This window comes from Triturus cristatus, chromosome 11 (genome assembly GCF_964204655.1).
Source record: "Triturus cristatus chromosome 11, aTriCri1.1, whole genome shotgun sequence".
Lineage (NCBI taxonomy): Eukaryota > Metazoa > Chordata > Amphibia > Caudata > Salamandridae > Triturus > Triturus cristatus.
In genome coordinates this window covers 890994158-891010593 of record NC_140594.1, presented here as the reverse complement: position 1 = coordinate 891010593, position 16436 = coordinate 890994158, and the positions used below count along the sequence as shown (strand labels likewise).

Sequence of the window (16436 nt, the reverse complement as noted above, 5' to 3'; positions counted from 1 at the left end):
TAGTATAAATGTTCAAAGTTCAACACTAATAACATCAAAATGATCATGCTTGCTTTCAGGATAAAGTACATGTTCTGTTGTTGAATGCAGATTGAATCTTGTGGGATAAGTCAACCAATCCATGGAGTCACCGACTTTTGTGCGAATGACGATATCACAACTCAATAGATTCGCTGTGGCCATGATCTCCGCATCCGTAGCCCAGACTCTATCACAAGAGATGCCAGAGGTGTTTACATAGTCATTCAAATCTTGATTCAAGTAGTCCTGTGTCATCTTTCAGAAGGGGCATATTCTGGCCTCGTGGGGTATGGTCTGGCTCAGTCTATTTTAAACCTCCGGGTATAGTTTAGCCCAGGACACTCTATCCCCCGGTATACTCTGGCCTGGGCCAAACCATACCCGGGAAAGTCTGGGCAAGGGTAGTTTTGGCCTGTTACACCCGGATTTACCCCTTGAGCTGCAACCCCAACTCTTGCCTCAAGAGAGCGGAAATTGAAGTGTCGCGCCCTGCCGGGCTTGATATGTGGGAGACTTATTCATCAACACGAAACTATGTGAGTTTGAATGCTTGATGGACGACTATGGATTACCACCGGAGACTTTCCTGCTCTATGCAATATTGAAACAGCAAATTATCCAGGTGTGGGGAAACGCACATACCGAACCCACCACATCCAAGTTTTACAAACATTACTGACCCATGGTCAGGAAAGAAAAGCGATCACAGTGTTGTATAACTCCCTTAGACCTGTCTCCGCCCCCCTACTGGCACCTTTACGGGAAAACTGGGACAGTGCAGTGGCAGCAGGCATCACTGATAAGCAGTTCATCGTCTACCCTAAGCACATATCAAACAACGCTAGACTGAAATATTCACAATTAAATTATCTTCACCATACATATTTAACTCCGCATAGTTAGACCTGCGTGTTCCCTACTTCTGCCAATATATGCCCTAGGTGCCTATCCATGGCCGCTACCTTCCCCCATATGTTTGGACGTGCCCTCGGCTTGGGACATACTGGAATGGTATAGCTGAGATACTAACGGAGGCAACAGGATCCCCAGTGGCGCCCCAGGCCCTCCACTTTGTCCTTGGAGTCACAAAGCGAAATGCCTGCAAAATAAATCTTAACAGATTCTTAGATCTGGCACTGGGATTGGTCAAGCGCAGATTAGCTAAGTCTTGAACATCGTCCACAGGCCCAGACATGTGTGTATGGCTCATGGACCTTCGCAGATCACTAGTTGCTGAACATATGAACCAGTTGGCCAACGCTATGAGACGCCCCCCAACAACAAATCCCCCACAGTGGCAAGACTACTTAGCTGCCATAGAGTCAAAATGACATACCATGGTCCCCGACACATCATGACTCACACGCTGGTCTGTGCCCCCATAGCGTTGCATCAAGTACGAGAGAGGTACAAAAAAGACTAGGTTCTTACATTCTGGAATACCACAAGCAGAGTCATACATAATAATACTGGTTACGGATTCCCCTCCTACACACTCCTTTGCCATATAAGCATATGTGTATGCACACACAAGTCCACAGGCAGATACCTGGCAGAGCTTCCAATGTAGGTACACTCCTCACACATACAAGGGACAGGATTTTTTTTGTTTTGTTACTTGTTAATAAAGTTGGAGACAACATATTTATGATATAGAATGTCAATATCGATGCACAATGAATGTCACCGTGACTACATGTTGCCTTATCAATACTGTATTTGCTTTCTCTTTGTCTCTTCAAATGTGAATGGCCATGCATAATATTGTTAATATGACGCAGTGTAAGGACATTTTGTTCTTCTTTTTCTTCTGTTTTCTTTTGGAAAATCAATCAAAATAATCCAACAAAAACAGAACGGTATCATTCTGCATATGTTAATTAACATGCAATGCCACATTAAATGGTATGACCCTTTGAATCAAAGTTTTTATTGTGTGCACTTAGCCTTACCTACCACCCATAACATTTTCACGTCACAGCACAAAATAAGATAGCACCAACAACAAAATGTAAAGACCAGCAACAAAAATGTTCACACCGCAACACTAAATAAGGTAGACAACAGCAAAATGTAAAGACCAGAAACATACCTACTCGCCCCACAACACTAGAACTAGGATAACAGCAAAATTTAAAGACCAGCAACAAACATACTCACACCACAACACTAGAACTAGGACAACAGCAAAATGTAAAGACCAGCAACAAACATACTCACACCACAACACCAAAACTAGGACAACAGCGAAATGTAAAGTCCAGCAACAAACCTACTCACACCACAACACTAGAACTAGGACAACAGCAAAATGTAAAGACCAGCAACAAACATACTCACATCACAACACTAGAACTAGGACAACAGCAAAATGTAAAGACCAGCAACAAACATACTCACACCACAACACCAAAACTAGGACAACAGCGAAATGTAAAGTCCAGCAACAAACCTACTCACACCACAACACTAGAACTAGGACAACAGCAAAATGTAAAGACCAGCAACAAACCTACTCACACCACAACACTAGAACTAGGACAACAGCAAAATGAAAAGACCAGCAACAAACCTACTCACACCACAACACTAAATAAACTAAGATAACAGCAACATGTAGGTTACTACATGAAAAAAATAACAGTAAAAGTATCATTTTTGTGACCCTCAAGCTACTTAACTACTAAAAACGTCCAATTCCAAAACAAATGTGACTTATCTATAAAACACAACCATGAAAGTTCTTCTCTCCAATCATTGAACATATATAATTAAGCAATTTCTATCTCCCTGCTTTGCAGAAAAATAGGGTAAAAATACTGCACCCGCTTACCATGAAATGCACCGTTATCTGATAGGAAGTGTCTGCAATACTGCACATGGCATCTCTTATCCAGGTTCCAGTAACTCATTGTGAGAGCTGTGTGTGTTCACCATCCAAAAACGAATCCTGTAAAGGGGTAACAAATGCATATTTGAGTAGTGCTTAAACCTCACTGTACAAAAAATAAATGCCTACAGTGGTGAAGAAAAGTAAACAAGTTAACTTTCATAATAAAGGTGCTAGACCTGGCATTTCTTGGCATGATTACCCCTGACTTTTTGCCTCTACCTCCTCTATTCTTGATGCTGTGATGGTGATGGAGCAGGTAATGCAAAATTTTGTATACCTTCTCTATTTTGCATGAAAATACTAATTACGTAATCAATTTATATTTTAATTTGAATTAACGGTGTGCTGTGTTATACTAACCAACAAAATGCAATTTTTGCAAACACAAATAACACGCGGGACTCATTGCTATTTGCATGGCATAATAACTTAATGATTAATTATGGTACGCATATTAACAATAGGAGATGTGGTACTAGAACAATTGCATGATTTATGTTGCTTTTGTGATGTTTTGCGTTCCTGTAAGAACCGAATGGTGAGTAGTATTGCTTTAAATGTCGCTATAAGCTAAGGAAAATACTAATATATAAAGGGATTAGTGTGGGTTTAACATTAGAATCTTCATTTCCGCGGGGGGAGGAACCAAGATGGCGGATTGAAGCCGCCACAGCGAGCTGCAGCCCTGATGGTCTCCTACACCTCCAACTGATAAAACGATACGATGTGCACGATACGGAAGATTTCGAGGCTTTGAACTAAAATACTTGCAGGGAAGAACTACGGAAAGAACTACGGAGCTGAGTGAGCGAATGTGGCAGTTTTTCGCTTTAAAATCCAAGCGGAGAGCATTGGAGAGGTTGCTTGCTGGTTATTGCTCCCTCCCAGGACGCTCACCGTATTGCTCGACACTCCACTGGACTGGTCTGACTTCGTCTGCTGCGGCTGCTACAGCTGACTCAGAGCGTGGAGGAGACATGGCGCCACCAAAAACGACCCCGCGGTGCACTCGTACTGGCCGGAACATCGCTGGAAAAGGCGAGGGAAACTTGGTGACGGGTGCCGGTAAGGAGAGGTCAGGCATTACAACCAGCAAACCATTAACGAGCCTTCTGCAAACTGGGAGAGTTCCGGAGCTTCTCGCAGGCAAGTGCGTGACTAGCAACAATGTTTCGGAAACTTTACTCTCCGCGATTACAGACAGTAACATTGTTGCGCTCAGCTCTGCTGTCCCTTTAACAGACGGTGTTTCATCTGTAGCGGATAAGGATAGCGACGTCAGTGTGTCTATTACAAGTTGTAGTGTGGGCGCAGAGGGTTTACAACCTGAGCCTATGCCTACTTCTTTGCCACCCATACAGCATGACGAAGGGACCGGCAGGCAAGAGGGAGAGGTGATGGAGGTAACGGAGGTAACGGAGGTAGTGGAGCCTGTATCCTCAGACTTGAGACAAGACACTGATGTTGTTGAGCATAACGTGACTGCAATAGCCGGTGTGGGTCGGACCCTTGGCTTGGAGGGCAGCGTCATAGTAGAAGGGGAATGCGATAGCGAAGCTAATGACTCGGCTTCATTTGACGACATTGAAGAGCCAACCGAGTACCCAGCACAGACGGGGTGTAAGCCACTGACCATTAAAAAGGTCAAAGGGAAAGTTAATAACAAATCGAAGAGAAGTACACTCCACTTACACAATGCGCTTCCTATAGGGAAAGCTATCTCTGATAATAGCCCCCTCAGGAAGTGGGTGCAAGCTAAGGGCGGAGTGCGAAACATGGCACTAAGACTTTCAGGCGTTAACGGCAACAGCAATGGGGCTAATCCACCAACATCTCGCTCTGGCGACTCGCCATCAGAAGCCAGCTCTGGGCGTGGTGCCCCAGGAATAGCACAGCCGGAATCCTTAAGTCACAATGATCCGTATTCCCCGAAAGAAATTCGGTCTCAAGTTGGTCCGGCGACGGCATTACCTGAGGCAGGATCTGGCTGTAATGAGGGAGTAGTACCATCACTCTCTTTGATTCTGCAGTCTCTAGCTGAGCAAAGACAAGAGGCGCAGCTGCACTATACACAGGTCAGAGAGGACAACAATAGAATCCAACAATCCCTTCGGGAAATGTCTGATAAAATCAGCGGGTTAACTCAAGATCTAACTGAGCTACAGCGGAGAGTTTCCGCAACCGAAGATCTATCTGCACTTACAGATGTCTCTGCCAGAAAGCATGAAGGACAGATTTCGGATATGCAAATCAAGCTGGAGGATATTGAAAACCGCCAGCGAAGACAGAACCTTAGACTTTTTGGTATTTCTGAAGGCGCGGAGGGGTCAGACCCGAGGGGGTTTTTGGTTAAATTATTTCAAAAAGCTTTCCCTGACCTCTCTGATTGGGACTGGGACTCTCAACTTCAAAGGGTCCATAGATTGCCGCTAACTCAGAGGAATAAAGGGGGGCAATATCCTCGCCCTTTCTTGATCTATTTTGGGAACTTTTTATTGAGACAAGCAGTGTCAATGAAAGCGAGACCTAACGCTCCAGTCTCAGTAGATTCTTTCTTTTTTTGTTAGATCAGATTTGAGTAAGGCTACAATGGACAGACGTTGGAGGCTGCGCCAATTTATTGATCCTATAAAAGCTCTTGGCGCTCAAGCTTTTCTACAAGAATCTGCACGTCTGAAAGTTCTTAAGGGTAGTCATACCTACATCTTTTTGGAAGAAAAAGAAATAAGTGCGGCAATAGCCAAATGGCGCGCAGAAGATGCTGAACAGGGATAGGTGGGATAGAAGGGGGGTCTGTTCTATGGCGACTAGGAACTTTGGCTCTTTTCGTTTATCTCCCTTTCTTCCATCTTTTCATTCCTTTTTTTTTTTTTTTTTTTTTCTTTCTTCCTTGCAGTATTGCAGTAATTTGTAGAAACTTGTAGAAACTGTCAATTATGTTTAAAGCCTGTGATTATGTTTATGTTTATGATTACATTATAAACAGATGTAAGTGAGGGTAGGCTTGACCTATTGGGTTGTGGCTCGGTAGGGCTGCCATTTCCAGCGGCAGCTGGTAATAAGGGGGGGTTCTTCTTGGAGACGGGGTGAGTTGTCACCCTTAGATTGGGTTTAGGTTTGGTGAGGGTTAGGGAGGGTGTATGAGGTTAAAGGGGGGGAGAAAATCGTCATCATTGGGGCACTGTGCTCTTAAAGAATGGGGAAGGTGTTTTTTTTTAGTTGTCAACAGTATAAAAAATAAACTACATGTTATAGTTTATTCAACTTTTTTGATAATTATTGCTGTAGGAGGAGGAGGAGGATTAACACAAAAGATAAAACTTAAATATGAACTGGATCAAGTGTTTGGCCTGTAATGTCGCTGGTCTTAACAACACAGGTAAAAGAAGGCTGGTTCGAGAGGAGTTACGAATGTATCAGTCTCATTTAGTGGTGCTGACAGAAACTCATTTGTCTTACAAAGACCGGAATTTATTAGCGGACCTGGGGTTAGAGGTTATCATTAGTACAACTCAAACTGTATCTACTAAAGGAGTTGCTATCTTAAAAGATAAAAAGTTTGCCTGCGAAGTCATCAACAAACTGGCAGATCAATGGGGCCGATGGGCAATAGCTCAGTTGGCTATAGGGGGTAAGAAATATGTGATTTGCGCCATATATGGCCCTAATGTCGACGATCCTAATATTTTCGAATTCCTCAATTTGGAATTATTAAACTGGGAGGGGGAAAAATTAATTTTGGGGGACTTCAACTGCGTCTTAGATTATCATATAGACTCTACGGGGAATAGGCGTAATGTAAGAATGTGTAAAACTCGCAGAGCGATCATGCAAATGATGAGGCTTCAGTCTGTCAAGGACGCTTGGAGACATATATACCCTCTAATACCGGGCTATACTTACTATTCGGCTCCTCATAAATCATACTCTAGGATTGACATGGCCTTGGTCTCTGATAGAGTACTTATAACATCGAAAATGGAAATATGTCCCCGGGTGACTTCCGACCATAACCCTATTATTTTCTCTTTTCAGGTTAAAACTGAAGATAAGGAAATCAGGCAATTCTCTTTCCCTAGGTATTTGTTGACTGATACTGAATATCTGTCGAGTACTACACAGCAACTAGAGGAATTTTTTAGAATAAATACAGGTTCTGCATCTCCAATAATTGTTTGGGATACTATGAAAGCGTTCGTCCGCGGTATCACACGGAAATATATTCTTTTACAGAATAAAAAACGGAAAAGCGAAATGGAGAATTTATTACTTAATCTGCGTGATATTGAGAGAGAACACGTGAAGGTAGTTAAGAGTAAGGATTCAAAGGCCCAGGAAAGTATGCTCCTCTCTTTAATTGATGCAAGAATTGCAGTAAAAAAACATTTAAGAGAGAAAATGGCCGCAAAGTACAGTAAGCATCGGTTGGAGAGGTACGAGTATGGGGAACATATAGGACATGTATTGGCATATCAGACTGCAGAGGCAAAAGCCAGAACTAAGATTGATGTTATTAAGGGAACAAATGGGATATTGTATACGGAAACATCGGATATTTTAGATCAGTTTTCACAGTTCTACCAACAGTTATATTCTCTGACATGGTCATCTAACCAAGAAGAGATATTAGGCTATATCAATAACAGTGGCCTCCAGTCTGCAGATAATGAGAAAATTAATACATTAGAAGAAACAATTCTGTCAGAAGAAGTTGAATCTGCATTGTCACTACTGCCAAGTGGGAAGGCGGCTGGTTTTGATTCAATACCCTTAGAGTTTTATAAATCCTTCAAACAGATCATACTTCTACCTCTTATCAGTGCAATCCAATATGTAGCTATTCACGGTGAGGTGCCGGCATCATGGAATAAGACACAGATTGTGTTTTTTTTAAAAAAGGGCAAACCACCGACTGAGTGTGGTTCATACCGGCCAATTTCGCTTATTAATGCGGACGCGAAGATATTTTCTAAGATCTTGGCAAATCGTTTAGCCCCGATTATGTTGGACTTAGTCTCTGAAAGTCAGCATGGATTTATATTAGGGAGGGATACTACTGCCCACGTTAACACGGCCATTAGTTCATTTGACTATGCAGAGCAAAAGAAATTCGATTTTGGCATGATCCTATTAGATGCTGAAAAAGCGTTCGATCGTGTCAGATGGGAATTTCTATGGGCTATCCTAGCAAAGATAGGTACCGGTAAGCAGTTCCAGTCCTGTGTAAAAGCTTTATATAGCAATTCTCAAGCTAATCTTTGTTATATGGGCTCTAGGTCAACATCTTTTAGGATACTGTGCGGGACCAGGCAAGGTTGCCCGCTGTCACCATTACTTTTTGCTCTATATATAGAGCCATTTTTACGTATCCTTCAATCTTGTGTATACATTGATCCGTTGGTTTCCGGCACCTCTCAACTTAAGCTCACAGCATATGCTGATGACATAGCGGTTTATGCTACTAATCCAAGTGAGGCCGTGAATAAGATCATAGATGAAGCTGAGAAATACGGTAATGTCTCAGGATACAAGTTGAACGTGAATAAAACTCAAGTGCTTACTACTTCAGGGATTCATAATGTGATGGTTGGGGCGTGCACTACAGTAACTTATTTGGGGGTAAAAATAACTCCTAATGTTAAACAGATTATAGACATCAATTATTTACCACTCTTGCAGGAAACCGCTAGGTTGTTTAAATTTTGGCACAGGCTCCCTTTGGGGCTATTGGGTAGATCTAACTTAATAAAAATGAAAATACTTCCCAAATTTTTATATTTGTTCCGCTCTATTCCGCTGAAAATTCCTAACAATCTGTTTAAAAAACTTGAGGGCATATGCAGTAGCTTTCTATGGGGTTATAAAAAACCCAGAAGAGCAATCGAGCTACTTAAATCTCCTTATGAACAAGGAGGACTGGGTTTTCCGGATTTTAAAATGTATTTCTGGTCTTCATTTATTGTTCGTTTTCGATGCTTGTTGGGCTTGGACCAGTCAAATTCACTATTCAAGCTTATTTTAGGTAATCAAAGGGACATGTTTTTGTATGGAATAAACGATCCAAATTACTTTAAGAGAGTCAAGTTTAAGACTCTGAGGGATATTGTGCTCATATGGAGAGATATGGCTAGCAAGTGTAAGCTACCCAAAATGCATACTAAATTTCCTTTGTGGGGGAACCCACTGCTCCCTAAGATCTTTCAGGATCAGGCAGGTAAATCTTGGAGTCAATATGGGATCTCATACCTGGGCGAAATTTATAATGAGAGAGGAATCATGTCATTTGAAAATTTGCGCATAAGGTATAAGCTACCGGTAAATTTTTTTTACAAGTATTTGCAAATAAGAGACTATTTAACTACAACTCTCGCTCCAATTGAGTTTACACAGTCAAATGTTTGGGATTGTATATATGGTACAAAGACCAAGTCCTTAATAGGTATGATGTATATTCATCTGTCTAGCTTTAAACTTGATGGTAGCGTAAAATTAGCTGAACGGTGGAGTAAAACGCTGGGTATAACGGTCTCCCCTAGTATGATCAAACAAACACTAGTTAATGTAAAGGATTCGGTGCATTCTGTCAACTTGCAACTTCAGCAATTACGTATTACTTGTATGCTATACTACACACCGGCTAGAATTGCAAAATGGGATCCAGGTAGTATGACGGGAGATAAAAAATATTGCCCTAAATGCGGATTATACGCTGCCGACTTGTTGCATATGTTTATCTCATGCCCTTCACTGACGGTTTATTGGCAGAAAATTGAACAGCTACTTCAGTCAAAACTCGGCCTGAACCAACCATTGACTGGTCTTGAGATCATGCTGGGTTGTAAAGAAAATAATTCTGGTTTAGCATGTCTCTTCTCAATTTTAATGGCGGCTGCTAGACTAGCTATTGCTCGGGCTTGGATTTCTCCCACACCTCCTCAGGTTGAGGATTTTTGGTCGATAATTAAGGAAACCTATGGCTTGGAGGCTGCCCTAGCAAATACAAGGGGACTTCGCTCCTTGGTCAAATTAGAAGCACTTTGGCGACCAATGTCTTTTTGACTAATCTACTATATATTTGTGGCTCTGTAATTTGCAAAGTAAATGTTCCTGTGTGCCCTTATGATTATATTGCTTTATATCATTTGGTGATCATTTCAATTTGTGATTATATGGTCCTTTTCGATTACCTGCTTACTTTATTATTGCTGCCTCCCTTCTCCATATGCTATGTCATATGCTATTCATTTTATTGCTTTTTTTGAACTTACTATACTGTTGATGTATACTACTATATATGCTTCTGTTTTACTGTATTTTATTTTGTGCCTACCGTGATGATGAAAATAAAAATATTTAAAAAAAAAAAAAAAAAAAGAATCTTCATTTCCGCATATTAATTATTCTTTTGTGTTTGTTTTGGTTAAGTTGGCATTCGGGCCTACAAAGCCATGACATACAAAATGGAGTTCGGAAGTAGCCACCGTCTTGTGAGCGCGATGTCTACTGCGCAGACTCAGATGGCTCCGAAGATCTCCAGGCATCCTCAAATTCAGAGCACAGTGTTCCTGGTCAAGGATAGGAACATGGAGGACTGCCAGATTTCAGTCAGTAAAACCACCATAACAAACAATGGTCACCAATGAGGAACAATCAACAATGTTGCATGAGGATGACATAGACCGAGGAAGTGACCCAGCAGAATATCGGAGAACCCAAATCGATGGGAAAACAGGACGATATTGCAAATTTCATCAAATGGACCAATCAGATGCTCTCGTAGTCTAAGAAATGTTTCATGTTACCCAGAATTTTATTATAAAAAGGGTAGTAGAATAGAGAGGGGGGTCGCAGTCGCAGATCATATCCGGAGGAGAGTGCGTCCCGTGATCGATTTGCATGCGCGATTACATGGTCCTTTGGAGATCATTGGGACTGTGTCGCGCCGAGAAAGGAACTTTCCTGGACTTTTTGAGTCTTGGCCTGCTTTTGATTGAGACGATTGAGCAAAAGAACTGGGGTTATGCAGAGCCAATTGATTTAGAAAATAACCTGAATAGCAAGAATAGGTAAATATAAATGTCATGAAATTTGTGTTGATTAATTAAAATTGGAACTTTGATTGAATTAAGCAATTAATTAGATAAACTAAACATTAATTAACTAAGAAGGAGTTTGTGGTTTTCTTTGAATAGAGCATCGAATAAGAATTCTAAAGCTAATGTGTTTTAGCTGGCTCTAAATCACCATCAACCAGTCCAACTAATTGGTCCATTTGACCAAGTGGTGGAGTGCCTTGATGTTAAGGTTAGGATTCCATAGGTGTTGATGTATATATGTAAAATCTTGTAACATATTTCTTTCCCTATAGGTAATAAGGTACCCCCCACACATGTCCAGCTGATACCTCATCCCCCTGTGTGCAGATGCGAGTGCGTTAGTGTGAATGTTGGTGTTATGGGCCCCACCAATGAATGCGTGTGTGTGTGTGTGTGTGTGTGAATAAGAGTGGTGACGGACCTGTGATGCAGGGAGGATCTGTAAATTTGCCCCCTTTCTGCTGGATCAATGGATTTCATTTTACTGGCTTAGACGCTTTGGGCACTTTGCCACTGCTGATCAGTGTCAAAGTGCAAGTGCTCCCCGTGTAAAGTGTAATGGTAATTGGTTGTCCATGATTGGTATGTTTGCCTTACTAGTAAAGTCCCTAGTAAAGTGTACTATGTGTGCCAGGGCTTGTAATGCAAATGCTACTAGTGGGCCTGCAGCACTAATTGTGCCACCTACACCAGTAGCCCTAAAGAGAGAACTCAGGCCAGTCACTGCAATGCCTGCGCGCAGTTTGTTAAACTGCCATGTTGTCCTGACAAGTGCACCCACTATCCAGGCCTTACCTTTCCCTTTTTATGCACACCAGACAACCCTATGGTAGGTCCAAGGTACCCCTCTGGGCAGGGTGCAGTGTATGTGAAAGGTAGGACATGTACTGAGGTGTGTACCATGTCCTAACAGGGAAATACTCTGCATTTCGTTTTTCACTGTTGAAAGGCCATCTTGCCCATAGGACAGACTGGGGAAGGCTGGGTAATAGGTTTCCAGCCTTTCTTCCCATAGGCTTAAGATGGAGAGGTGAAGTTTAGTGTGCCTGAACTCACAATTTAATAACATATCTTTTTGTGAAGGTGGTTTTTGCATTGTGTGTTTAGAAATCACTCTTTTAGAAGTGGCTGGGTTTTTGTGTTCTAATATTTCTGTGCGTCTCTGCCTAGTTGTGGATTGACTGTCTGGATTTGAATGTGATAGGCCCTGGGGAATGTCTTGACCCAGGGGAGGAGGTGAGACTGGAACAGGCAGACCTGCATCTGGAGTGTAGGGGGAGGAGTAGCCCCTGGAGGTGAAGAGGTCTGGGTTGCTGCCATAAAACAATGGCTCCATCTCCTGCTGAGTGGTTAAGGATCCAGACCCCCACTATCAAAGGAAGAAGGTGTCAATGGCAGGGAGACACCCAGAACTGGTTTGGACAGAGGTCAGTGCCCCCCTGAAAACAAAGACGTCAAAGACATTTAGGGGTATAACTATGACAGCTGAAACCCCTGGAACTGTTCAAGACTGTGATGGATTTAAACTAATTCATGGTCAAGAGGAACCTCTGCCAAGGAAGAAACAGCTGAAGAGACTGAAGGAAAGCTCTGACCCTTGCTGTGAGTTCTGGGGCTGGCCTGCAGTTTGCTGATTTAACCAAGGAGAGGCTAAAGGAACTTTGCTGTGTGCTATGTCCCCCTGCTTGAAAGGACTTTGCTGTGTGCTGTGTCCTGAGGAAACTTATCCCCAAGGACCCGAGGCGAGCTGGCTCCCTGTTGTGGAAACTCAGGAACACAAAAGTTTCCAGGTGTGTCTCAGGGAAGCTGTGTGCGTGTGTTTTTTGCAGCCTGAAACCTTTGTGAGGATTGTCCTGTGATTGTGTGCACCCGGAATCCAAGTGAGTCTCAGCGACGCTGTGTGCTTGTGCTTTGTGCAGCCGGAGACGTTTTTGAGGATTGCCCTGTGACCGTGCACACCCGGAGCTCAAATGAGTCTCAGCGACGCTGTGTGCATGTGCTTTGTGCAGCCTGAGACCTTCTTGAGGATTGCCCTGTGATCGTGTGCACCCGGAACTCAAGTGAGTCTCAGCGACACTGGGTGCATGTGCTTCGTGCAGCCTGAGTACTTTGTGAGGATTGCCCTGTGACCGTACACACCTGGAGCTCAAGTGAGTCTCAGCGACGCTGTGTGTGTGCCCTGTTGCAGCCTGAGACCTTCGTCATAGCCATCGGCCCAGACCAGCATCCCCAAAGGAACTGTGCCGCCGGCCCGAGCTTGCCTTTGCCAAGGAGGGACCTCAAACCATCTCCGTCAGGGGGGGTGAGTTCCACTGCCTGAAATCAACGAAGTCGCATCGGAGGCCCAAGTCGCGAGGAGAGGAGAGTGAGGTCGCACCCCCCAGGTAACACTCAGTGAGCGTGCGTGTGTCGCCACCTGTTGCGGGGTGCGGGCTACGAGAGAAACGCTCTCGGCCTTTCCCCACTTTGCAGCACAAGCCTCCGCTGAAGTCTGTGTTGCAGCCCATACTTGCAGAGTAGTGGCAGTACTGGGGCTGGAGTGTGGAGCTGCACTTTGTTTTCCATCATACCAGTGTTGGGAGCATATTTTGGCACAAGCTGTCCGCGAGTCAGTAAGAGTGGCATAGAGACCATCCAGAGCAACATGATCGGTGCCGAACTGCCCGATTGTTGCATTACGCATTGCATTATTTTCGCATTACAAACTGCCTGATTTTTGCATTACGCATCGCATTATTTTTGCATAACGAACTGCCTGATTGTTGCATTACGAGTTGCATTATTTTGACATTACAAAGTGCCTGATTCTTGCATTACGAACTGCATAGCATTGAATTAGGACTGCATTGCATCATAGAGAACTGCTCATTAATACTGCAAGAACCTGCAAGGGCTTGCTGGCCTAATAACCGGCAAGGTGAAATATTATAAATACGCATATGTTGGATTCTTATCGTGTGGTCTCATCGTATATCTTGTTTATAAACATATAATCGTTTTTTATGAAACTCTTGTGGGGTCCATTTGTAGTGTCATCATTGGGTTGCTGAGAGCGTGGTTGCAAATACTTTACACACTTGCCTTGAAGAAGAGCCTGGCTGCTCGTGCCAAGCTACCGAGTGGGTGAGCAGGGGCTATCTGAGAAGGTGTCCTTCCTTTCCCTGACTTAGAGGCAAGGATCTCTATTTGGACTACGTTACCTACCTCAGCCAACTAGAGAACCCCAGTTCTAACAAAAGACAATACAATAATTTGTCCTACAACACGGTTCTAAGTAGTGTCAAAGGCGATACTATTGCGTGATGCAATAGTACTCAACTTACCAACCTCAGAAGGATTCGGACTTGCAAGTCACAGACTTAGTCAGCAGCAAGAGTTCAACTCACTGAGGCACCTTACATCTCCCAATGTTTGAAATACCCAAGCAGGGGTATAAAATACATGGTTTATCACTTAAAAACATACCTGCTCGCCTGGCAGCGCAGTAACCAAACTTACAACAGGGTGCACCAACGCTCCCGTGAGGCCACAAGAAGTCTGAAACTGATCACAGAACCCATTTTGTAAATATACTGACAAATTGTCCGTAAACATAGTCTAACTATTGGAGGCGTCGTGATAATTTACCACAAAAGTACATTTAGGGAATAAATATTTCTGCTGGAGATTCACAACGTTTGGTATTGGGGAAAATGACAGCAATGCATCCAATGCCACTACCACTCTCTATTGATGCCCCCTCATCTCCTCACAGCTCTTCTGTCGCATGTATGTCATTTCTTTTATAGCTCTACTCATTCTAATGTAGGGAGTCAGAGCGCTTTACATCACACTTATACTGAATCATACTTTTGTAAATGAGTGTAAAGGAAATGTTACATGAGGAATACAAGATTTAGGAATCACATGCCAGCCATACTCAAAGGCATTATATTTTAAGAGTGCTTAGCCTGGATAAGCATAAACTCAAGATTTAAAACATTACACGGTGTGTGTGTGTGTGGTTGCTTTTACTAATAAGAATTCAATGCTACCTCAAGGAACCTTCTTTATGGACCTAAGGATAATAAAAGATTTGGAAAATAAATTGCAGTTTGCAGGCAGCTCGTTGATGCTAGTCATAGGTTACAGTTCTATATTAGGATGGCTTATGAGTTGCAAGTAACAAAAGGATCTCTGTGACACAAGTAGTAAACCGCTGAACTATCTACATATAACAGTTCTGTGATCTGCATGGTATACATGCTTTGCAGCAGGCGCAATGACCGTATGCGCTACTTTATGATCAGTCAAAACTGCGACTAGACAAAGCCCCGATCACTCTCCATCCGCAACATTAATCAGCAGTGTTATCTTGATATATTGCCGAAACATTGTTGGGCACACAAGGAACCCTGCAGCAGGTGCTTCTAACTCCATCACACATTTCAGAATACAGCGACCCCCCCACCACCCCCAAGCTTGGAAACCCCCTTGCAGCAGCACCATTCGCACCATACTAAAACTGGCCTGCTGGGAAAGTTGGCAACCCTAGCAACACCAGCCCTCTCGCGTCCCTTCAGCCTGAAGTCCTGCTGGTCAGTGTTGCTCCTGGCAACCCCGCAGGACATAGTAACCACCACTTTGAAAAAAGAAATGGAGCTGAAGCAAGCATGGTCTGACTGGGCACAGATTAAAACCATTTGTTTTGCATTGTTTGTTTTTTAAAGTGTCAAATCACTTCAGACAGGATATTCGGCTGGCCTGGCCTCCACCAGCAGTAAAAGTGACCCCAACCTTTACAGCACACTAGGAAAATACCAGGAGAGGCCAATCGAGGCATGAAATGACTGAAAGTGAATACATAGATTTCCCAATGGGGAATGGCTGAATTCATATGATGTAATGGCCAGCTCTATCCCAGCAACAAAATGGCCCCTACTGCATAGGGTGACTTCCAATACAACCAGCAGGCACCTGCAAACTTATCATTAGTGGTTAAATTGTGCCACAAAGATTTGCTGGGCATCCCTTCTGATCATTCATTTGTCCTACCTTTATTACATCACCTCATTATTGCAACCCTGGTTAACCCTTTCGATGCTCCTGACAGAATGGTTCTGTCGTGAGCACCAGTGCTCCTGTGCTCATGACGGAACCATTCCACCATGTGTACAGGTTCACTAAATCCCTCTGCTTCAGATAGCAGAGGGATTTCCTTTTTTTTATTGGCCTCGGGAGATTGGGGAAGAACTTCTCCAAACTCCTGAGGCCGTTTTGCATTTCCAGTGCAATGACGATAGCGCACATGGGCCGCTGATGTCATTGCATTGAAAATGAAAGTGTAACTTAGTTTCAGTTTCATTGTTTCGGTGCTCGTGGGGCTATCTCAGCCCCCAAAGCACCGAAACACTTGGGAGAGGTATCGTTGGAAAGGGGAAAATCTC

General features: G+C 43.2%; 1 protein-coding gene across 2 annotated transcripts in view; it reads right to left on the bottom strand.

The window, feature by feature from the left end:
* Window positions 1-16436, bottom strand: part of PLCH1 (phospholipase C eta 1) — a 944957-nt gene that overhangs the window by 776596 nt on the left and 151925 nt on the right. For both annotated transcript variants that reach the window (XM_085634800.1, XM_085634805.1), the window contains exon 2: window positions 2855-2971. In XM_085634800.1, coding sequence (XP_085490926.1) covers window positions 2855-2933 — 79 coding nt within the window. In that variant the 5' untranslated portion in view covers window positions 2934-2971. The remainder of the gene's footprint in view (window positions 1-2854; window positions 2972-16436) is intronic.